The sequence below is a fragment of the Girardinichthys multiradiatus genome, chromosome 1, assembly GCF_021462225.1.
Source record: "Girardinichthys multiradiatus isolate DD_20200921_A chromosome 1, DD_fGirMul_XY1, whole genome shotgun sequence".
Classification (NCBI taxonomy): Eukaryota; Metazoa; Chordata; class Actinopteri; order Cyprinodontiformes; family Goodeidae; genus Girardinichthys; species Girardinichthys multiradiatus.
In genome coordinates, this window is record NC_061794.1 from 35,225,827 (window position 1) to 35,250,591 (window position 24,765).

At 37.2% G+C, this 24,765-nt stretch overlaps 2 protein-coding genes and 1 long non-coding RNA gene across 4 annotated transcripts in view; 1 reads left to right on the plus strand and 2 right to left on the minus strand.

Moving 5' to 3' along the window:
• Positions 1 to 707: 707 nt before the first annotated feature.
• On the minus strand, positions 708 to 9,424 carry LOC124867580 (glycerol-3-phosphate dehydrogenase [NAD(+)], cytoplasmic). Its single transcript, XM_047364102.1, has 8 exons — positions 9,301 to 9,424; positions 7,459 to 7,636; positions 5,390 to 5,530; positions 5,090 to 5,228; positions 4,730 to 4,842; positions 3,524 to 3,760; positions 1,845 to 1,951; positions 708 to 1,753 (listed from the first exon to the last, which is right to left on the minus strand). Exons 1-8 carry the CDS (start codon positions 9,342 to 9,344, stop codon positions 1,657 to 1,659), a joined length of 1,056 nt encoding a protein of 351 aa, XP_047220058.1. The 5' UTR covers positions 9,345 to 9,424; the 3' UTR covers positions 708 to 1,656.
• On the plus strand, positions 9,369 to 16,925 carry LOC124867587. Of its 2 annotated transcripts, none has more exons than XR_007038107.1 (4): positions 9,369 to 9,504; positions 12,786 to 13,127; positions 16,476 to 16,793; positions 16,866 to 16,925. It is a non-coding gene; the product is annotated as an uncharacterized LOC124867587 (long non-coding RNA). The 2 variants fall into 2 exon arrangements; XR_007038106.1 differs by having other exon boundaries at positions 9,386 to 9,519.
• Positions 16,926 to 17,609: 684 nt separating this feature from the next.
• Positions 17,610 to 24,765, minus strand: part of LOC124876197 (acid-sensing ion channel 1A-like) — a 99,834-nt gene continuing 92,678 nt past the window's right edge. Inside the window, exons 7-10 of the mRNA XM_047378792.1 lie at positions 22,221 to 22,374; positions 21,948 to 22,039; positions 21,770 to 21,849; positions 17,610 to 21,475 (exon numbers count right to left, since the gene is read on the minus strand). Coding sequence (XP_047234748.1) covers positions 21,359 to 21,475; positions 21,770 to 21,849; positions 21,948 to 22,039; positions 22,221 to 22,374 — 443 coding nt within the window. The 3' untranslated portion in view covers positions 17,610 to 21,358. The remainder of the gene's footprint in view (positions 21,476 to 21,769; positions 21,850 to 21,947; positions 22,040 to 22,220; positions 22,375 to 24,765) is intronic.

Below are 24,765 nucleotides of genomic sequence, written 5' to 3' on the forward strand. Positions count from 1 at the left end.
GAGGAATCGTTTCAGTCTTAAATTTAGTCTGAAAGATGAGATCTTGAGCCAACCACTGAGCGATCCTTAACACAAACCAGAACCATGAGATTTTTATTCATGACTCAGGATTAAGAAAGGCTATTTAGCATTTAGTGCTTGAAAAGGGAACAGATTTCTTCTTTTAGCTATCTTTTAAAACCCAACTTAAATGATTCAAATCAATCAAACTTTAAAACCTAATACAACATTCCTTTTTTAGGTTCTGTTAGGACATTTGCAAGGTGAAACCACCTGCTGACCAAGAACATCACAAAAGACAGTGTCACACAGGCCACAATGCATCTTGATCCCAAACACCTTTGGTAAAATATTTACTATCAAGCAAAAAGTGGAACATTTTAGAAGGTGTGTGTCCTGTTACATCTGGTGTAAAACTAACAGCATTTATGAAGAACATCGTACAAACAGTCAAAGATGGTGGTGATGGCAGTGTCCCAGAGCTGCATGAAACAATTAGAGCTGCTTCAGGACCTGCACAACTCGCTGTAATTGATGGAACCATTAATTCTGCTCTCAGAAAATCCTGAAGGAGAATATTTAGCAATTAATTTGTGCGTTAAGCTCAAACAGCCATAGGTTATGCAGTGTTATTTATTTTACCCCAGTCTTCTGTGCTGCTATGTTGTGCCAGAACATTTTGATTTGAAAAATGTTTCCAAACAAGATTTGACACCAGGAGTGATTTATTCAGACAAATAAAGATATTTCTTTAACACATTGCAAGTACAAACTAGTTCAGGCAGGATCACAGTAACAAATGGCATAGTGGATGGATTTTAAACAGACAATACAGCTCTTTTAAAACATCCCTCATTATGTATTATGTATATTTAAAATATACCTCATTATGAATCTAAAGCCATAGAGCAGCAACTAATACCAGATCCTTACAGTTTCCCAAAAGTACTTACTCTTTAAGAAATCTTAAATCTTTAAATTTGGCTTCTGATAAACAGAAAATTGGCTGACTTAAAGAGTAATTTACCCAAATTACTGAAAATGTTTCATCTTCTGTTTTAAACCAGAAGTTTCTCTTGAAAAACTGCAAGGAGTTTGTATTTCACCTTTTTATATGTCAGTAAAAAAGGCCAACCCTGCAGTATAAGGCACATTAGTTTTAGAAGTTAAAAGCATCATCCATTTATAGTACATAAGGGTAATGTTAGAATTATAAAAAAAAAACTTATTACACATATAATCCAATAACTCATGGTGGTTGACTGGACGGAAATATTAATGCTTTAATGATAAAACTATTTTTAAAAAATTGTTAATAACAGAGCTGATTCGTTATGTAATAGCATATAAACACTGATAGTCACATTTTGTGAGATGTTCAACAAAGCGTGGATTTCATTCTAATTGTTGTGATTTTTAAAAATGGACGTCATAAATTCTGATTAAGATCAGGCATAAAAAAATAAAAACAGTTGTCTGACCACCATGTGGGGACAAAACAAGTTATCCTTCAAGTTTCACTGCACATCCAGAAATGGGATTAAATCCCTAAATGATATGTCTGAAATGGACCTTTAACACTTTCAACATGGATTCTCTGAGTGGAGAAAAGTGGTCGTGTTCCCGTTGAGAAGGCACTCTGCCAGTTTTACCTCATCACATGTGCTCCGGGTGGTTCTGCAGGCAGCTGATGAACTCTGAGACAGGATGGCCCTGGAAGCAGATCTGATACACCGCGTTGAACAGAGGGAACCTGTCAAAGGATGAAGGCTTTTAATGCTCATCTCTTCTGAGCCTGCTGCAGACACCACCAGTAATTCATGTCACCGTGCTTCTCGACTTACTTTTCAACCAGGTTTTTGTGCTTGAGAATGAGATAAACCTCAGCTGCTGTTGCTGGTCCCTGCAGCTTCTGCCCATTCAGCATCTCTTTCTCCAGTTCCTCGATGGACTGAGCAAAATATCCAAAAGCAAATGTGTTTGTTTAGACAGAGCAACAAGACCCTCACTACTAAAACCTACATTAGTCAATATAAAATAAAGCATCAACTACAGGTGCACCTCAATAAATTTCTAAATTATTGAAAACTTTTATTCAGTAATCCATTTCCAAAATTAAAGGTTACATAATATGTACATTCATTATACAAAGAGTTAAATAGTCACTCATTTATGTCTCTTAATTTAGATGATTATGGCTACTAACTAAAGAAAAGCCAAAATTCTGTTTCTCAGAAAATTTGAATATTACACAAGACCCAAAAAGAAGGGGTTTCAATACAGAAATGCATGTACTGTTCAGTATATGTAGTCAATACTCGATGCTCTTTTTGCATAAATTAACGGATCAATGCAGAACGGCATGGAGGCGATCCCCCTGTGGCACTGCCACATAGAACTCCATAGTTTCTCTTTGGAAAATCAAGCACAGTAGTCATTAAAGCAACAATAAGCTGCAAGAACTCTCATACTAGGATGGCAAGAACAGACTGTAGCTTTGGTCTTTCAGCCCTGGGAGAGAGAACACGTTGCAAGAACATTGCTATCTAAAGCTTGTCAGCAAAAGGAAGAATGTAACGGACTTAAATTTTCTCATAGATTATTGACTTGAAGTTCATAAAACACATTGGGTATAAATCAACTTGGATTCTTTTTCTCTCTACTCCTCCTCCAAACTCTGGGACATTGATTTCCAAATAAAATCGAAAGTAGGACTGAAACACTGAGCAACAGTACAGCCTTTTTTATCCTTAGACCATGTTGTGGGCTTCTGACATGTCTGGTCCAGGAATGGCTTAACACAAGGAATGTGACAGCTGTAGCCTATGTCTTGCATAGATCTGCATGTGTTGGCTCTGATCCCAGATGCAGTCCATGCCTTGTTAATCTTCCCCTATTTCTTGAATGAGCTTTGCTTCACAATCCCCTCAGGGATCACACTTTTTCCTTTCACTAAACTTTCCACCATTAAAACACTTGGATACACTGTGAAAAGCCAGCTTTTTTAGCAAATACGTTTTTATGGCTCACCCTTTTCATAGAGGATGTCAATGAATGTACGATGTCTAAATGTCAAGTTAACTGTATCTCTCTTATTTATTGAGTTGGACCTGTTTGGTCCATCCAGCCAGAGAAAACTCTTGCCAATGCTTTCTCTTGCATTTCAATTTTGAAACCGTAACTTCTTAAAACCTTGGTATACCTTGAAATTTGTAACTGACCCATAAATAGCCTGTACTAATTGTACTGTGCTTTAGAAAATAGGGATTTGAGTTAAGCTTATCCAGTATAGCAATTACCTTCCAACTTTTTTTGTGTTACAACAGCCTAAAATACGCTGATGAAAAAAGAAAAAGATCTAATGCGGTTTAAGATAAGATTGACTATAGTGGTCTGTATTTGTGCTTTGTAAATGTCCGAGACAGTAGCGGTAGGTCTGTGTTTTTCTGAGTAAAATATTTTCCACTTCAAAAGGGATGTTTTTTAAAGAATTCAACAAATGAGAAAAATCTGAGGCTCTCACTTTCCCTGTCTTCACGAAAGCTTCAGCTACTCTGCGGTTGCGGCCGCCGTAGCATGTTGTGATGAGGTCGGCCACACCGCAGCTCTCCAGGAAGGTCGCCGAGGAAACGGGCCCAACTTTGCAGAAAATCCTTGCGAAAGCAATCATCTCCATCAGGCCCAGCCTGATCACCGCTGCCTTCGTGTTGTCCCCGAAGCCCAGACCGTCGCAGAAACCTGCGCCCACCGCAACAATGTTCTGCACAACAAAGGAGGGGTAGTAAGCAAACACCGCAGGAGGAAATAAAAAGCTGGAGGCAAACTCTGCAGACAATCTGGAGAATTAATGACATTCAAACTAATCCGTCCCTTCAGTGAATGAACGAGCTCCATCATCTTTCTCATTAAATTCGGAGCATTAATCACATCCCTTTATTCCTCTGAGCTTTTTAGAGATTATAACCTCGGTCTCGGTAAATTGGTTTCACCTCCCTTTTATCCACAGATACCTACACTTTTTTTCTCCTCCAACAAAGCTGTGCATGAATGTTTGGGCACTTTAGACACAGGCATCACAAAAAACTACTGACTGTCTTCGGGAATATTTGCTAAAACAGAAGCAGAGTTAATACATGAAAACCTAAAAGTCAAACCCTTATTGAAAATAGATTTCTTGCATATTTTCCATTTCAACGTTACTAGAAGCAGGCCCTGTCTAAATTAACAGGGATTATTTTTGCAAAACTGAGTTTGCACCTCCTGTCACATATAAATGCAGGTTTTGTTGAGAAATACTGAGATAAAAAACAAAAAGTACAGGTTTTTACAAATTGTTTTTGCGGTGTATTCATATAGGCTCGACTAACAAAGGCTTTTACAACCAATGAAGCGGCGGCCTACTTCCTGCGTGCCTACAATTGCTCTGTTAGAAACAACCATATCAGTGGATTTTGTTATAACACACTTTCAAAACTCCGTTGCCTTTTAAATGTTAAACTTGTGATGAAGAAGCTATTGATTATGAGGAATTATTGTACTGTCAAAGAAAATACAAGTGTTTTTGGGAGATGTCGATTCAAACAGCAAACTGTTTTCAGTCTTTTGTAATTGTGTTGCAAAGTGTGTTAGAAAGTCAGATTTCTTGCTCCATCTGTATAATGTACAGTGCTTTATAATAATTCATACCCAAACTTTTTTACGTTTCAACATGCTTGTTCTGAGAGTTTACCTTCAGGGCTCCACAGATTTCCACCACATCGTACTCCTCAACTACAGTCACTCTGAAGTTGTTGGTCTGCATGAGCTCCTTTAGGAGAGTCCCGTGGTTTTTATTCTTACAGCCTGCAAATATAAAAGAAAAAACAAAAACAAATGAATATTTAAAAACATAGCGACAAAACTGAAATTGCCAGCCCTTACTCAATATTCCCACAAGTATTAATTCTGCCTAAAGAGGTTTGCTGACACTAAATCCGATTAGCAATTCCAACACACAAAGAGAGGAAATGATAAAGCAACGCAGAGAAAATGTGAAAAATGCTTGAATTGAGAATACACAGCCTTGTTGTCATCAGTACATCATGCTCACCAATAGTAGTCTCACAGAACTTCTCATCAGCAACCTCATTGGCAATGTTGGCTCCCATCAGAACGCTCATTGTGATACCGAGCTTCTCCTGGATTACATCAGAGATGAGTTTCAATCCATCAGGCCCCTCGTCTACGCCCTAGAGGAAGTAAAACGTGCAAGAGTTGGTGTCTGGGTCAAAGATCACATTGTACAACAACAGACTGCATTAAAAGTGGCATCACCAAGCCATAGTTCTGAGATAAAAGGTGAAACATTTATATCTGATTATAAATCTGTGCACAAAGAACCAAGTCAAACCTTAATGAGAGATATTCCGAGCGCATCACTTTTAATCTTGCCCTTTATTGTGTCACACACTTTGCCGATAAACTGGTGCGGGATCACAAACACCAAAATATCTGCATCGCTGGATGCTTCCACCAGGTCCGGCACCGCCAGCTGAGAGTCAGGGGAGGATGTTGTTGCAAAACAAGAACATTTACATTAAAAAGCCTGCTGCACGAAATTGAATCAAATGTAAAATGACAAATACACTTAAGATCAAATACAAGCATCTATATGAGGCAGCAGAAATCGGAATAAGACAAATTATATATCTGATACCCAGAGCTAGTCCAAGGCTTTACGGGGGCCTTATCAAAACTTGATTTGGGGGCTGTCAAACCAACATCAAGCACATCCATGTACTTTAACTTTAATGCATTACACATCTATTATTGGTGAATATTGCACTCAGGATACTGATTGTGATTAGACCAAAATGTACACAGTGTGCACAGAGACCAGTCTAACTTACAAAATATATTACTGGCATGCAGAGAGAGAATGCATGGGGCTGGAAACCTGATATTTAACCATATATTACATGCAAACACTCCACTGCAATTGCAAACATTGATAAATGGATGACAATTGCGGTTCCATATACTGTGCACCTCTAAAAAATCATAGACTTCACACTCAAATGTTTGCTGCTTTTTGAGGAAAGCCAACCAATAATTTTCCTGATTTTGACTTAGTTTAGGGTTTGTGACTGTACTGTGTTAAAAGGTGGAACAGGAAAGCAGCCAGGCTACTTCTAAAGGTTAAACTACTCAACAGTATGTTTGACACAGAAAAAGTCTTTGCAAGTCGACTAAACATCAAGAATTACAAATGCAATTTTAAATGATTTTTAATACTGTATCACTTCTAAGAAAATATTCACTTGTGTGACAATCTCAGTAGTCTTAGGCAATCAATATTGGTTTGGGGGACCATAAACTGTTGCTTAGAGTAATTATGCATTGGTGCAGCCCCAGTATGGAGAGCAAAAAGTGCCCCAGTTAATGAATAAAGGATTTGTTTTTTAATTAATCATTACTTAATCACAATTGGAAATAAATCTGTAAATAACTTTATGTGTAAGGAATGAAATTAATTCACTATGTAATTTAAAATAAGAATGCTTCTTGTTTATGAAGAGTACATCTCTCACTGTTTGAGAAATCATGTTGTGGTCCAATGCTGCAGCAAATTAACAGATTATATCTGTTAGCCTTATCCATCAAAGTCTGTGGAAGTCTTAGCACTGCTCCAGTCAGCCTATCTGTGGCGCTACGGTTGGAGCTTAAATTATTTTATGGTGAAATGTTGCAAAAGAACCATAAAATACATAAATACATGAATTACACATTTTTAACATATGATGAATTTAAATTTAATAAATGAATGAATCATTATTGACCCATTTAACTAATTATGGTTTAATATACAGTATTGTGCAAAACTTTTGGGCAGGTGTGAAAAAATGCTGTAAACAAAGAATGCTTTCAAAAATGGAAGTGTTAATCATTTATTTTCATCAACCAACAAAATGCATTAAAGGAACAAATCTAAATCAAATCAATATTTGGTGTGACCACCCTTTGGCTTCAAAACAGGATAAAATCTTCTAGGTACACTTGCACACAGATTTTGAAGGAACTCAGCTGGCAGGTTGTTCCAAACATCTTGGAGAACTAACCACAGATCTTCTGTGGATGTAGGCTTCCTCACATCTTTCTGTCTCTTCATGTAATCCCAGACACACACGATGATGCTGAAGATAGTTCTTAATGACCTTGGCTGTATTTTTGGGTTCGCTCACTCAGCATTTTGTAAATTGATTAAAAAAAACAATCATCATTTTTTTTCTAAAAGCATTCTTTGTTTACAGCATTTTTTCACACCTGCCTAAAACATTTGCACAGTACTGTATATGTGTTTACTGTGACATGTATAATCATGTAGAGATTTATAATTTTCTTTTTTGAATGTGGCACTTTTAGCCCTCCATACTCTGGTGATAACATTTATGAAAATGTTATAAACCAACAGCTTCTTACCACATTAGTTGGCAGCTTGTGTCCAGGAAGGTACTTCACATTTTCATGGCTGGTGTTGATTATTTCGGTCAGCTTGCGCCCATTCACAATCTCCTCAAAAACCCACATTTTTACTGTGTTGTCAAATTTGGGATTGTGAGCAACATTGGCACCAACGATCTTGGCAATGGCAGAGCCCCTGTGTGGTTAACAATTACAAGTTGGTGTTTGATATACATGGTGTACAGTGCACTGCAAAATAATAAAGCATTTATGGCTTCTCTTTGATCTTCAGCTGCTGTTCTCCGACCTGGATGGACAATCAGGCTGATCAAAAGATGAACTGATTTTTTTCTGGTCCCATGGTTCTCAAATTGTGGCATGAGTACCTCTGGTGGTACTCAGAAGTAACTCTGGTATTAAGTATTTGCAAGGTAAATATGAAAGAATTACCTTTTACGTTTCAATAAAAACTTTGAGAACACCTGGTATGAACTGAAGTGGGCGACCTGAGTGGCTACCTGTACTGTGTTCTATTTACCTCTCAAGTCGGAACTTGGATCTGGGAACATAATTACACCTAATTTAATGTAGTTTTTAAATTTGCTCAGTGACTCAGCTATCTACGATTAGCAATACAAGCTAATAACAGTGTATTTTGCCCTTTCAAAGCGTGTAGCAATATGTTTAAACGCTTGTATAGTACAGAGGATGAAAGATTAAATGTGATCAAAAAAATTCGGAAATATGAATCTACATTGTCATCTTGGGCTATCAAACAATTTCAATTATGCGAGGCAGCCATACTGGATTTTTAGGTCAAGACTGGTGAGAAACCTGAGAACTTCCCACTCTTCTAGGGATTTTGCTGTTAATTTTTCTAACTTCACACTTGCTAGTTTTAACTTCTATGGAAAAATGGAAAGCAAGATTAAAACCAAATCCTCCAAGCATTTATTTTGTGCTAATGGATCAGAAACTTGTCTTTTTACTTTACCTCAGTTATCACAGTTTTATATGCATGGCAGCCAAACCCTTCGACTTTCCCACTCAGAACTCCAGCTCCTAACCTTTCTTTTAAAAGTGCTATTTAAGCTATGTTTTGTTTCAGTTTTTTATTTATTTTTTATTCTGTACTGTTGTACAAATGTCTGTTCAGATGGTCACACTTTGAAAACTTGGTATTTAATGGTCGGTTATCTAATTCAAACTTAATTAAGAAATCATATGATTTTACTTTATCTTTCATAATATACAAATTATACCAAATTAACATTTTTTCTAATAACTATTTGGACAAACACTATTATTCGGCACCAAATGTGTTTTAAATTTGACTTTTTAAAATTTGTGCAAAAAACAAAATATATATATAAAATTAATTGGGCTTTTAAGAGAAACTTAAAGTTCGAGCCGATTTTCTCTGTTAATTCCAGGCATTTGTTCATTTGCTTTAAGTTGTGTTATTTCTATTTAAAATAGTCAAGTTAACACGATGACTTTAATCTCCAGCATTTCTGAATGGAGAACTGGCACTGGGAACAAGCTAAGCTAACGCACATTAATTATGGCTAACTTCAAGGGCGAGAAATACCCCAAAAATCGTGACTGACATGTGATCAGTTTTCTGAACACTCAGCCAGTTTCTCAGCATGTGACTGAAAGCAGCTTCTGTTCCTGCTAATAAAGCGGTTTGCAGCAGCGGCAGCCAGCTGATAAAACGGCTCAAACTCCATACACCTTCCCAGTCCCTTCGTAAAGTCCTGCTAGTTAACGGCACTAATAATACCAACGTGTCAGCCGTGACGTCCGCATGAAACCTGACGCACCCTGACAGCTCGTCACATAAACACATCAACTTGCCAGTTCCCGGAGCCCACGATGCAGACTTTCTTCAGACCTGCCATTTGTGGGGAGATGCGGCGCAGAGTGTCGGAGGTGAAGCTGCACTGACTGCAGTCCTGTTATGAAACAACACTCTGTTTTTATTGGCCTGTTCGGTGGGGAGACACCGGCCCGCCCCATTCAAGCGAGGGCCGAGCCTGGCCCTTCATTCTGGGAGCAAAGGTTAGCAGATTAAAGGTCAGATTGCGAATGTTCATTATGATTAACTCCGCTGCACCCAGTGTCCTATTAGGGTTTTATATCAAATGTCTATGAAAAGTTGCGCATAACTGAGAAATTAAAGAAAATGGATGTATGGCTTTCGAACAATTTCTTTACGCTGTCACCTGTAAATAAATTCGGGGTATTCATTTAAAACTCACTGAGGTCCTGTTACAAAGGTTTCGTCCAAGTAAAAGGTTCGAAGTCCAGTTTCTGTTTTTTGTGTCTTTTAGTGCAAACTGAGCCTAATAACCATTTGTTCTCTTAAATTGAAGAAGTCCTAGCCTAAAGAATTGAAGGCTAGAAAAAAACCAAGTGCAAACAGTGCAACTTAACAATTTTCTTCTTTTTGTTTAAATTAAAGAGGTACCAACCCAAATAAAATATGAATATTTCAAGGAATACAGGTCAGCATCATTGGAAGACAATAAATAAAAATGGCTCTTTTAGGAAAAAATGAAAATAGAGCTTTAACACCATATTTTCTGTTTGGATTATTCTTTTATTTTACTTTTCTTAATGACAGAAATTGGCATGGTACTGCCCTGCTAGCACAGTGCCTTGCGAAAGTATTCGGCTCCCTTGAACTGGTCAACCTCTTGCCACATTTCAGGCCTCAAACATAAAGATATAAAATTCTAACTTTTTGTGGAGAATCAATCGTGAAGTGGAATGAAATTTATTGGATGTGTCAAACTTTTTTAACAAATAAAAAGCCAAATCTACAATGGAATGGTTCACAAATAAACGTATCCAGGTGTTGGAATGGCCAAGTCAAAGTCCAGACCTGAATCCAATCGAGAATCTGTGGAAAGAGCTGAAGACTGCTGTTCACAAACGCTCTCCATCCAACCTCACTGAGCTCGAGCTGTTTTGCAAGGAAGAATGGGCAAGAATTTCAGTCTCTCGATGTGCAAAACTGATAGAGACAAACCCCAAGCGACTTGCAGCTGTAATTGCAGCAAAGGGTGGCGCTACAAAGTATTAACGCAAGGGGGCTGAATAATATTGCACGCCCCATTTTTCAGTTTTTTATTTGTTAAAAAAGTTTGACACATCCAATAAATTTAATTCCACTTCACGATTGTGTCCCACTTGTTGTTGATTCTTCACAAAAAATTAGAATTTTATATCTTTATGTTTGAACCCTGAAATGAGGCAAGAGGTTGAAAAGTTCAAGGGAGCCGAGTACATTCTCAAGGCACTGTAGTTTAAAGCTTTGTCGGAATAAATGCTCCATGAAAAAATTATCCATTTTCGTGAATTTATTAAATTGGGCACGGGTCCGGACGGAACCATCACTCGGTCCGCCATTTGGTGATGCCTGTTCTAGTGCAACCAGCTACCTTCAGAGGTCACCTAATAAGTAATCGAGACCACTACTGTGTAATTTCTTTTTTGCATAAATCCAGCAAGCAAGTTTGGGAAGACCAGCGAACACATCAGAGAGGTCAGGGATTAAGTGTTGAAAAGTTTTAGGCAAGTAGAGCAGTAATCGGAGGAGCAGGCAAACAAGGCATGGTTACTCTGAAGGAGCTGCAGAGATTCACAGCTCAGCACAGATTTAATCTGCTCAGATGACACTTCACAAAATCTGGCTTTCATGGAAAAGCAATCAAACAGAAATGTATTTGCTTTTTGACCCAAGTATGTTTAAGTTTTTCCTTTTTATTGTTTCTGTGCATGTCCACCACTCTTAAATGCCATATTTTGCTTGTATAGCCTTTACACGGCATGCCAATACAGCGGCAGTGTGAAGTGAATTTTGGAATGCATAAAAATCCTTAATAGTATGCAGAACGGACAAAATGTCTTTGTAAGAAGTAAACAATTGAATCCCGGTCAATTCTGAATTAATTCTGAACTCTACCAAAATCCTCACTTATTTGTCGTGATGTTACTGTGTTCCCTACTTCTTCCCTTTAGAATTGACCGGAATGATGGTAATGGTATTAGCTGTACTGCAGATGCAGGAATGGTGTAGGTAACTGGTCAGACTGGGGTTATCAGATGTCTGTCTGGAAACCATTTCTCGGTTCCTGCTTCTTAATGAACCACTTCTATTAAGTCATATAGATTTCATACCTTGGTTTCAAATAACTGCTCTTGCCCCATCATTTGTTTTCATATCCTCTCTCTTGACTCTACCCTTTGCTCCTACCCAACAATTGCCAACTGCTAATTTATCTGGATTTGATTACATTGTCTTATATTTTAATTCTTCACACTGAAAAAAGAACAGTTTGGTGCGTAGTAAACCCTTAAGTTTGGCAAATAACTTGAATGCTAACCAAAAAACATCAAATTAAACGCACCATTTGACAGTTTAAAAAAAAACTAGAAATATTTATCAGTGTTCAGTTTTTGTTGCTGCTTCTTGCAGTAAAAAGCATTAAGCTAGGAATTTAAAATGTCTACAGTTTGGCCTTGGGAATTGCCAAGCTGTATGGGAAACATTCAGGTTGTGTTAAAACAGCACTAAAAGTGCATTTCTAAGAACTCTAACAGACCTATTTTGAATAAAATATTTTTCATCAAATTCCTTGGCCAAAACCACCATAAAATCAGTCTATCTAATATAAAATCTTTAGGTGCTTGTTGAAAGTTCATTTCAGTATAAATAACCTTCTCTGATGTATGTTTACTGAACAATGTACCTTTCTTTTGGACTTCCAGTATTTGTTGACCTTTTACCTAAATAAAGCATACAGAGCCCATTAGAAGTCAGAAGCATCTCTGTGGGATAAAATATTTTGTCCAGTCGCTTCAAACAAAAGAGGATCTTGTTGCACAAGGTCTGAAGAGCAAACAGAAGAGGCCACGCAGGAAGGAACTGAACTCAGCAGTCTGCCTTCTGAGCACAGGAACAAAGTGGGAAAATCCAGCTTACTTTGCTGACAAGAGGTCATGATTGTCCACCACAAACTCAGTCACAGTTTAATATGCTAAAGTACTTCCTTTCTGAAATCCTTTAAATACGTTTGGTTCAATTTTATCCAGGTTTTTACCAGATATGGATGTAGTTTTCATGAAAAAGAAACTTTCTTCAAAGCTATACACAAAATGTTATTTAAACAAGATGTATGTGTTAGGCCATAAAATGCCTTGCCATTGTTTTTATATGCATTGAACTTTTTTACAGTTTGTCGCATTACGACCATAAAGTTAAAGGCCTCTATCAGTGCTAAATGTGGTCTTAAACAGACATCTATCCATTTTTAATACCTGCTTCTTCCATACAGGGTCACAGGGGAGCTGGTGCCTATCTCCAGCGGTCTGCGGGCAAGAGGCAGGATACCCCGGACAGGTTGCCACTCCATCGCAAGGCAACTCAGAGACACACGCACAGGACAAACAACCATTCACACACCCATTCCCTCCCAAGAGCAATTGAGAAAGACCAATTAACCTAACAGTCATGTTTTTGGACTGTGGGAGGAAGAGTACCCAGAGAGAACCCACACATGCACAGGGAGAACATGCAAACTCCATGCAGAAAGACCTCCGAACCCAGGACCTTCTTGCTGCAAGGCAACAGTGCTACCAACTGTACCACCATGCAGCCCTGGTTTTTACAATTTAAGGTAATACACAGGCTTCACTGGTGTAGACAGAAACTAAGCAAAATGTTTCTAGACATTAATCCTTTATGTGTACAATGTAAACCAGCATCAGCTTCTGTGACCCATATGTTCTGGAGTTGTTCTAAGCTGTCTAATTTCTGGTCAAATAGTTTTTTCAACATTGTTGGAGGCTGAACACACACCAAAATCCTAAAAATGCAATACTGGCAATAGTAGACCCTAGGATAGTGAAACGTCAATCAGAACGGTGATATTATGTACACGCCTGCTTACTCTGAAGTTAATTTTGTTGAACTGGAAGCAAACCGAGCCTCCTATATGCAAACTGGTTGAGCGATGTAATGATGCACTTGGACTTGGAGAAGATCAGGTTAAGCTTACAAGGGCGAGACGACAAAATTTATGAAAATATGATTACCTTTCCTATATCTTTTCAGAAGGGATGTTTCATAATATGCATTACTACGATTGTAGCATTTTAACATTATTTAATTGTCTTTTATCCACCTCTTCAATTGTGTCAGGATCTGTGCCATGTCTGTCTGTTTGGTGCTATTTCTGTTCTTAGCCTCTAGATGGCGTTTGAACCGGAGGAGAGGTGACAGGTGTTCTCTATCTCCTTGATGATCTGCTGAGGAGTATTTAAGGAGGAGGCTGCCAGCAACTCACTGCCAGAAATTAATAAATGAACCATTTACACAAGGAGAATTGAACTTTGTAACCAGGAAAACAAAAAATACATCACCTGGAAAAGATCAAATGTACTATACGATGATAGAACATCTTAATGACAAAGCAAAAGACAAAATATTAGAATTATACAATAAAGTCTGGGAGGAGGGAGAGCTGCCACAGAGCTGGAAGGAAGCAATAATTATTCCAATAGCTAAACCAGGAAAAGATAACACAAAACCAGAAAATTATAGACCGATCGCATTAACATCAAATATTTGTAAAACAATGGAAAAAATGATTAATAATAGATTAACATATTATTTAAATATTAATGGATATATATCTAGAAATCAAAATGGGTTTAGAAAAGGGAGAAGCACAAATGACTCTGCATTATGTTTAGAATATGAAATTAGGAGAGCACAAATAAACAAAGAAAATGTAGTAGCTGTATTTTTCGACATAGAAAAAGCTTATGACATGATGTGAGTTGAAGGATTATTAATTAAATTAAATAAAATGGGTATTACTGGAAATTTTTTTACTGGATTAAAGATTTTTTATCAAATAGAACAATACAAGTAAGAATTGGTCAAGAATTGTCAGGTAAATATATAATAGATAATGGTACTCCTCAAGGAAGTGTTATAAGTCCGTTATTGTTTTCTATAATGATAAATGATGTATTTAAAAATATTGGTAAGGAAGTCGGTTGCTCACTATTTGCAGATGATGGAGCTATATGGAAAAGGGGTCGTAATATCAAACTTATTGAAAAGAAAATACAGGATGAGATTATTAGAATAGAACAATGGGCAAATCAATGGGGATTTAAGTTCTCAGTGGAAAAAACAAAAGTAATGGTGTTTACACAGAAAAGGAAAAGAGAAAATATAAAACTAAAATTATACAATCCAGTTTTAGAACAAGTAAAAAATATAAAATTTGTAGGTATATGGTTTGATGAAAAAATTATATGGAAAGTACATATAGAAAGAATCATAGATAAATGCAAAATAATATTAAACATTATGAGATGTATGGCTGGTATTGATTGGGGAGTAGATCAAACATCATTAAAAAGAATTTATACAGGATTAATTAGATCAAATATTGATTATGGAAGTATAATTTATGGATCAGCAGCAAACACTCATCTTATAAAATTAGACAATATACAACATCAAGCTTTAAGAATTTGTACAGGAGCAATCAGAACCAGTCCGATAGCAGCACTTCAGGTAGAGATGGGAGAGATGCCATTAGATCTAAGAAGGAAACAGTTAGCAATAAATTACTGGATAAACTTACAAAGCAATAATCCAGATCATCCCACACGTGATATTTTAAAACCATGCTGGGAAAAAGGAAAAAAAACAAGTTAAGAGTTTTGGTTGGATTATCAATAATATAGCAGAAGAATTTCAAATATATGAAAAAGAAATAAGTTCAATGTTGCCTTTGCCAGTAGTGCCACCGTGGCTGTTACCAGAAGCAGTGGTGGATATGGCATTGATGAAAAAGAAAAAGGATCCAAAATGTAGATTAGATTCAAGTATAATACAAGAATATATAAACAATTACTATCATTATGTCCAGATTTACACAGATGCATCAAAAACAGATGGAAAAGTAGGAGTAGCATTTGTAATACCAGAATTTAAAATAAAAGTAGGAAAAAGAATTACAGATGGATTATCAGTATATTCAGGAGAATTATTAGCAATATTGTTAGCAGTGCAGTGGGTGGAGGATATAAAACCATTAAAAACAATAATTTGTTCAGACTCAAGTTCAGCATTATTAAGTTTAAAACATAATCTTTCAGAGGGTAGACCAGACATTTTGTTGGAAATAAAACATACTTTATTTAGACTACAAAGAATGGGATTAATATTAGTGTTTTTATGGGTACCAGCACATGTAGAAGTTGGAGGGAATGAGATGGCGGACAGGATAGCAAAGAGGGCAACACAAAACAACATTAGCTTTATAATTAATATTAGTAGGTCAGAGGCAAGAAATATAATTAAACAGAGAATCAGGAAAGAGTGGCAAAAAAGGTGGGATGAAGAAAAGAAAGGAAGATGGTTTTACAGAATCAACAAGATAGTAGGAGAAGTAAGAACAGGAAGAAGGAGTAGAAAAGAGGAAAGATTAATTACAAGATTAAGAATAGGACATACAGGACTTAATTCTACATTGTTCAAGATAAAGAAACATAATACAGGAAAATGTGATCATTGTGGAGAGGAGGAAACAACAGAACATGTAATATTGAAGTGTCAGAAATATGAACAAGAAAGAACAATTTTAAGGAGAGAATTTGTAGGTATTAAAGAAAATTTTATTTTGAGAGATACTTTGCAAAGAAGTTTAGGTAGCAAGCATATTCAAATTATAATTAGATTTTTCAAAAGCACTAAATTAATAAATAGAATTTGATTGTTGTAATAGTAAATAAGATTTAAAACCATGAAGAACCACACTCCATACCAGTCGGTGGCGGTAATGCACATCATAACGTTATTTGCCAACTGCCAAAAAATAACACAGAAGAAGAAGAAGAACTCTCTGCCAGAGTGTTGGCCTTTGTGGTACAGCTCAAGCCACATTACCTTTGCCTTGGCCTTGCTTTGCTCTCTTTGTAATTTTGGATTTGTTGCCTTGCAGGTTACCTGAACCTGACTTTGCCCTCAGCATCGAACCCTGCCTGGATTACCGTCTTCTGGAAAGAAGCATCCAGCTCCATGAACCAAGACTCAAGCCTCCTGTTACCTCATTGGATCAAACCAGCTGGCAGTCTCCTGATTCCTTCGTTCCGTGGATCTCCTTCTGTGAACCCTGTCCACCCTCCTTCTTCCATTGCACCAACTACAGAAACTCTTGGACCATCTATCATCCTGGCACACCAGTGTTCAGTCTCCAGTCCCACGGGTAAACAACCTCCTGGTCTCTCCACCCCCTCTGGCAGATCTCTCCTTCAAATCGGTAAGACAGAATTATCATTTAAGAATATAGGTCCAGAGTTTCCCCTTGCTCACCGTTCTGTTTATTTTACAGTTGGTATCCCGGTTCCAGTTTCCTGCACATTTCAACTTCCTGTAAATAAACTCCTTACCGTTAAACTCTGTCTCCTGAATTGCTTTCTGCATGTGGGTCAAATCTGTTCGAAACAATATGACAAATTGTTTTTGTGTTTTGCTGCTGGTGTTTCTCAGCTCTGCACATATGGTTTAGTTTTTAGAAACATAATAAGATAATGAATGAATGACGTGTAAATATATGAATTCAATCCTGTGGAGACTCAAAATGAGAAACACAAAATGCGATTAGAGCAGTTACACAATGGATGTTTATTTGTTTGGCGTTCAGACCCCAGAGGAAGACATGAATGCATGAACTGATGAACGTCTTAGAATTAGAATTGTCTTCCCCCGGATCTGGTACTGGTGATGGAGAGGAGACCTGATGGTAATGGAACTGAGAATCCGATGGAGGCGATGGGGTGGAGGAGGGTCGAAGCTCGACTGACAGCAGAGAGATCCATGAATGGGAGACTTTAAATGCGGAGCCTTGAAGGATCATTGGCTGAGGATTATTGCAGACTTGAAGCTGATTGTTTGGCGCGGAGAAGCCTTTGGGTGAAGCTGGAGGAGGGGTGAGTCTCCCAGATTGAATTTACGTCTTTACTCCATTTTAATATGCATTCAGCAAAGCTGGTAAAGACATAACCCAAAATACCAAAATGCAGCCTTTTGATTTTACAAGCTATTGACACAGGAGGCTGAAAATAAATGCATGCCACACTTTTCAGGATTTTATTCGGACAAAAATAAAACTCATTTTTCTTCTTCACAATAACACAACTTTGTGGTGATCTATCATATGAAATTCCAAGCGTGAGCATGAAAAGATGTGAAAAAGGTAGGTAACACAAAAAATGACAAAACGGGTATATAAAGTTAGCATATCGTCTTTAATAAATCTACTGCTATAAATCTGTTTTTCCTCCATAGTTCTGCAAATGGAAACAGCATTCCTTTACTTCTCAAACAAAATTCTAAAGTCTACAGTAAAGGCCTGGAAGAAAAGCAGTAAGCGTGTCAACCTGTGAACTTTCATAGAGATTCAAGAGTTCATGCAGCTCGAAAATAACAACCTGGCAACATATCTACATACACTAATGAAAAGAGATGTTTTAATTGTTACAAATCAAATAAAAAAAAGACACAGCTTCTCTATTCCATATACTTTAGATAAATAATCAAGACTCATATGTACAGAAAACTAAGACGCAGAGCTAGTCTGTGCCAAATAAACCCAGCGCAAGCAACACTAGTACAATAGGACTATTATCCATGGTCACTGCAGTATTTACATCAAGTTACAGCCGATGGTATGTTTGTGCTGGATGCTAACACAACACAGCTACACATTCCCTTTTCCTGCTGAAGCTTACACAAAGCTCAGCTAAGATACAACATCTAAGATGTAAACAGAAGAGAAACTCATGAGCATGCACCCACAAAAGCTCACATGTTTACAGGCTAACAGAGGGCAGGAGCTATCTTCACTTTGCATGACCTAAACAATGTCAGGACATACTGTACAAATACTATCAAGCATACTGCAAGCAGACAGAGGACACACATGATTGACTTGGACGGCATTTTTTAAGACACCTGCTGTGGGCCGATACATGCAAGTCAGAGCCCTAGAAGATGGAAAAGCACATTCAGTATACTCTTCCCCATTGATGTGATCTCAGAGTTAAACTGACTGAAAAATGAAAATGACAAATATAAACATGTAGAATTTTCCCACATACATTGGTTATTTGTTGTTTTGAGATTTACAGAGTTACATTTGAGTTAAAAAAGATTTTTTACAATATGTGACATCTTTTGCTAATGTTTATAATCTGGTAAGTGCATGTTTATTTGATTTCATTTTTATAGGACATATTTAAAGCAATTTCCTGAATGTTTAGCTATGAATCACAAATCTTTTTTTCTGAATTCTGGAGAGGAGATTATTGTGTAATATTATATTTTTATAGTAAATAGAAGCCTTAATAAATTGGCTCAAAACCGGGCAAAACTCCTAAATAACTATCCTGTTTATTATGAATTTAATTTGCCTTTTTTGGCCTGATCTAATTTTTATTGATTAATTAAGGGTACAGTTATCATTTGCATGTTTTTAGTTTACTGAAAGCTATCTCTGAGCATTTTATAGTCATTGACAAGTTGCCCTTGATATGCACGTTCATGTGTCTTTGATGTGACCAAACAAAGGAACCACTGTGTCTTCAACAGGCCCCATTAAAAAATGAAATCTGGGACAACCTAATGTCAATAAATGGACACTGAAATCACAGGTTTCTTAAAAACTACTACCTGCATATGGAAAATTTCTGCAGTATAATTGGAAGTTGCCTTCACAGTACTTCATTTGAACTGAAGACATTTGATACCTCTATGAATAGATGGCTGAATGCATTGAGGCTTTACTTGACAGATATATACAAATACAAACTGCTAATCTGGAAACTTTGAGCTGGCCCTGACCATGTGGTCACGCAGCCAACAATTTTATAGCAGTAAGTTGTGTTAGAGTTGGAATGGGATTCAAATGCATACCTTCAGATATGAGCGTTGGGGCTGAAATAAAACATTCAGTTCTGTATTTTATCCTCTAAAGCCACTGTTAGCTGAAAGTTGGGATATGCCAACTGCTATGCTAAATGACAAGCTCATTACTATTAGCAACAGCAAGTTAATAACAGGGTATTTCTTCACTGTTTATGTATTAGAACACTAATGGAACACATTGTCTGGGTTGCAGAGTATTTTGTGTCAAAGATTTAATTAAATACAAACAGTAAAAGGTTCATTACTGCAGCTATTACTGTGTTTAAAAGACTCTGCAGCCATATTAGATTTCAAGATCGATTATTGAGAGACCTTCCTCTGCCCCTCTTAGAATGTTGACTTCAGTTGACCTCCTGACTATTTTTCCTTATTGGAAATGGAAACTTTTAATTTCCGAGTAATAATCGAATGTACCATTAATGTTAATCTGCTTCCTATAGCCAAACATACATGGTAATTGCTAGGTACTGCATTTCCTCTTCTATGTTGTCTTTTTTAAAAAGCAATGCAAACTAAAAAAGTCTAGTCCTGCTGCACCAATGTAAGGACTGAAGTGGTACCTATTGTGAGTCTGAGAACCACTGCTCTAAACAATTAGATGAATGCTTCGCTGACATCTTTTTCTTCCTCCACAATTGTTGGCACCACTGGTAAAGTTGTGTAAAAAGCCTTAAAATAGTTTACGTTTCAAACTGAAAATATATTTTAACTGGATTACAAAAAAAAAAAATTAACAGATAGTTGTGTTAAACAAAATCTCTAATGCCACAATTATTGGCATCCCTAACAATTCCTCTAAAACAACTGTAACATTAGCATTTTTGTGATACTTTAGTTTCTTAAACTGTACAAATATAGGGTGACAATGGGCCCCAATTATTTTAGCTACTCTTCAATATGGGAAACACAAGAGAACATGCCCTCAAAGTGAGGCAGAGATGTGTCGATTTTCACAATTGGAAATGGCAACAAGAAAATAGTGACTTTTTACTAGATCTTTATGTTGCCCTTCAGACATTTAACAATTAGATCACTTAAGCAGTTTTAGGCTGGGAAAGGCCCATTGTTACAATTACAGTCATAAAGAAATCAAATTCAAGTTTGCACCTTTTCTAGGTCAGAATGCAATATATCAACAGTAGCATTATGTTAATATTGTTATAATGATCATAAAATCTGAAACATATGTTTACTGCCACAAACTCCTAATCCATTACCTAAAGGTTTAAATCAAACTGGGTTCCAGGACTGCAATAAACTATAAAACTGAAGAGCCTTAGCAAATGTCTTCTGTTAAAAGGCTTCCACCTCCTTATGGATTTATAGCCACATATTCTTCGTCCTTTTTTCAGTTCATTAAAAATTTCCCAACTGGTGGTCAGTTTTGCTTGGTCTATAAATTCTTAGTGGCACTGTTGCACTAAAAGCTGAGGTAGCACAGTGTTTTGGCAGAATGCACTGAGTTTAACATGGGCAGATGCTCTTAAAATGAGGATGGAGGACAGGAATATAAAAATGACTTAGGCAACAGGGCCACTGCAGAACTAAGAAAAGTCTTAAAAATGAACAATCAACTAACATGAAGCCTTATCAGATAAACACACTACAGCACAGCACACCTTATGAACCTTCATGTAGCTGATGCCCATTTCACTGCATCGCTTTCTTTGTCTTTAAAAGAAGTTTACAGATGACCATGCAGTTGATCTATCTTCAGAACAGGTTGATCTCTGGTATCTGCAGCTTGCTGAGTGTCTTTGTGTCCGTCTACTTTTGGCCACATGACCGTGTTCAGAGAAAGTTAAGCCTAAACAGGCACAGTTCATTCATCCTCACACATCCTTTTCTGTTGCATCAGCAAAGTCCAGGCAGAGTCCCCATCCTCCAGACACCAGAGGTTTAATGAAAGTTACTGACATGACAATTGACGTCATCTAAGCTCAAGACCGTTGCCTGGTCGGTGCTGTTGTGTTTGTGCTTCTTATCAGAGCAGCGAGACAGCTTGTATTTTATCACCTGAAAGGATTAAAAGAACAGTCTCAACAAGGGCATCAGCAGAATAATTTTTTATCTAGTCAGTCAGTCAGTCAGTCAGTCAGTCAGTCAGTCATTTTTTATCTAATCGCTTCAATTTTAATTTTATCTGTAAGTTTTACTCCAGGTGTTTTTAATGCAAATAAGAGCAGACCATTTTCTCTATTTAAGCTAACTCTAAATATGCTAAAGTTTGTGTTATTTCCTTTTATTTTTTACAATCAACATTACCACTGAGCATCAGATTCCTTCATGCTTCTGAAAACTCTTTCTTACCTCGTACAAGTAGTCAAATATCTCAAGAATACTCAGTATGCTTGCCCCAATAAAGAGCCCCATCTGACCACCGATGTCACCTAGAATAAGAGAAAAGGGGATTATATCCACCATGCTTATACCAAGTTGCACATAACAAAATACACAACACATACAATATGACAAGACCTGGAAATACCTAAAAGTCCAGCCACTTCATATGCTTTCTTTTGTTCAATAGTTTCATAGTTGAGAGCCTCAAAAAAGATGTTTAAAACCAAGATGTTGTCCCTGTTGACACAAGATTAACAAGTAATGCTCTTTAAGACATTAGAATATACAGTTACATTTTAAAATAGTGGAATATCATAGGAAAAGGAATATCATATTGTTAGTAGTTAATTGTTTTCCGTAATCTAATTCAAAAAGTTAAACTCAGGAGCCCAAAGCAGTATCTGTAGTTTATACTTACTTAATGTACTGCTCTGTTTTGTTGTATTTCTTTGCAAGATACTTGGCTGAGGCCTTACTGGGGATCTTGACGAAGGACAGCTCTTTGTTGTACCTGGTCATGTTGCACGGCGTCTCACACACACAGTAATCAGTGTCTTGTTCCACTAAGAAATCTGGGGGGAAGGAAGACGTAGCTTAGCTTGACCTTTGGATCAATGCAGCTGGGGATTAAATATATGTTGTGCAAGTGTGTGGGTGTACTGGTGAAATTCATGCTGCTGAGTACAACGAATGGCCTCCCTCCTTCTTGTAGAAAAAATGACAAAAAATAGATTATTTTGTCATATAGACAGACACAAAGGAAGAAAAATGATATATAATTCTTTTTAGGGATAAAGTTATTCAATTTATCACTCAAGAATGGACAGATTATATCACAACTGAATATCTACCAAGACACGGCTGTCCACCTAAATTAACAAGCCAGGCCATGATAACATTAATTTTAGAAGGAGCCGAAAGGGCCATTGTAACTCTGGAGGACCTGCAGAGATCCGCAGCTCAGGTGAGTAATTGTTAAAGAACGAGAAGAAAGTCATTGATAAAGGAAAAGCAGAAGAATCCCTATTTGTAGTTTGCCACTGACCATGTAGAGGACACAGCAAACATGAAGAAGAAGGTGCTCTAGTCAGATGAGACATCTTACTTATAAATACTATGGCCCTGATCTTAAAAGAGTCCAAATAGGGGGCACTAAATTGCTTGCGCAAAAAAAAAAAAAAAAAAGGCTGAGTATATATAGTTTGTAACGGAACTCGTGAGGGGATATGGAAGATTTTTTTTCTTTTGCGTCCCCACGCAAAACGTTTGCGTTCGCTCGCAATACTTTTGCGTTCGCTCAGCTGTGTATTTTGGAACAGCAGCACAGATGACACAGATGACAAATTGCTCACAAAACAAACAACACTGATAAGTTAAGAAGAATTGATCAAATCACGATAAAAACAAAAACACTAATGGCATGCAAAAAAAAGTACACATCATGCAGCAGCAATAAGCAAATAAAGTGTCACAGATGTAGTTTCGTGCAGTATTATTGTCCAGAGTTCAGTAGTTTGACAACTTGTGGATAATAACTGTCTTTAAGTCTGATTGAAGATCCTTTAATTTAAGGCCGATTTCAAAATAAAACTCAATAAATCTCAAAAACGGGTGTAGTGTTTGTTCCATTTTTCCAGTTATCTGGTTTGGAAACTATTCCACAAAGTATTGCGAGATAACGCAAAGACTATTGCATGAGAACGCAAAAAGTATTGCGAGTGTACTGGAGAGACTGTAAGGTGCTAGTCTAGGTTTAATCATCAAGTTCATACTAGGGTGCCAGCCAGAGCACTTCTTAAGGCCATTCAGAGTACGGGTCAGAAAAGGGCTGGAGACTTATCCAATAATTTCTTCTTCTCTTTATTTCCACGAAACATATGAGGAGAGGATATTTGTATGTGTATGTGTAATTTCTTGTCATTCACGCACACGTTACGCTAACTAGTATTCGGGTCTCCCACAACTGTAGCCTCTCATTCGATTTCTTACACGAAGTTAAACAGTGACGTCACTAACACTGCGACCAACCCCCTGAGCGAGCTCACCCTGAAACGATAGCCCCTATTCTGATTACCAGTTAACTAAAAGCACTTTAGCAATAACTGAGTACTATAACTGGTGACTTTGGGGCCTTTTCTACAGCGAGCGAACGCAAAAGTATTGCGAGCGAACGCAAAAGTATTGCGAGCGAACGCAAAAGTATTGCGAGCGAACGCAAAAGTATTGTGTGGGGACGCAAAAGAAAAAAATTCCCCCATGTCCCCTCGCGGGCTCCGTAGTTTGTGGTAATAGTTGTCTATCTGTACGTTAATTCTAAAAACATAACGTTACATAACTGTCCCGCAAAGAATTACATTTGGCGTTTATGTACATAAAAATAAGTTATTTTCCAATGATTTTACTGAATTTGTTCTATTTTATACAATGTGTTTGCTTGTCTAAATAGTTATTTTGTGACATTAAATCATTTTTCACTATAAACCCTCTCCTGACATATGTTCAGTTGCAAAAAACGTAATCACACTGATCCAGCTCTGATTGCTCTGCAATGACACAATGTTATTGTCAATGCAAAGTGTTTTGTTTAGTGACAAGGTTAAAGCATACACTGTCTTTGTCACCACATGGAATAGGCTGCCTTAAAATGATGATTTTTCACCTGCTAAAAGGTGATTTTAGCATCCAGTTTGCAATTGAAGGATTTGATCTCCCTTATAATTACATTATTTCTTTCCTGTTAATTATATTATCAACATCACAGCACATTGGGTCCTTTGCATGATGTGCAATTACAGTTAGGCCGGGTGCGCTTCTCTGGCTGCTGATCAGTTATGGGTACTTTGCCATGATCAGGTTTGTGCTTCAACAGCAGATGATCTCACTAATAGTGATGATGCACTGAAATGATCCAGATGCAAGAAAAAAGGGTTGCAAGGAGTTTTATCAACGGAGAGATGTCTTCT

Bases quoted from the DNA above. Each gene is read 5' to 3' on its own strand.
- LOC124867580 (XM_047364102.1), bottom strand. From the start codon at position 9,344: ATGGCAGGTCTGAAGAAAGTCTGCATCGTGGGCTCCGGGAACTG. The intron at 5,531-7,458 runs GTAAGAAGCTGT...CCTGACTCTCAG, and splicing joins ACAAGCTGCCAACTAATGTG to CTGGCGGTGCCGGACCTGGT. The intron at 5,229-5,389 runs GTTTGACTTGGT...TACTTCCTCTAG, and splicing joins TCGGAATATCTCTCATTAAG to GGCGTAGACGAGGGGCCTGA.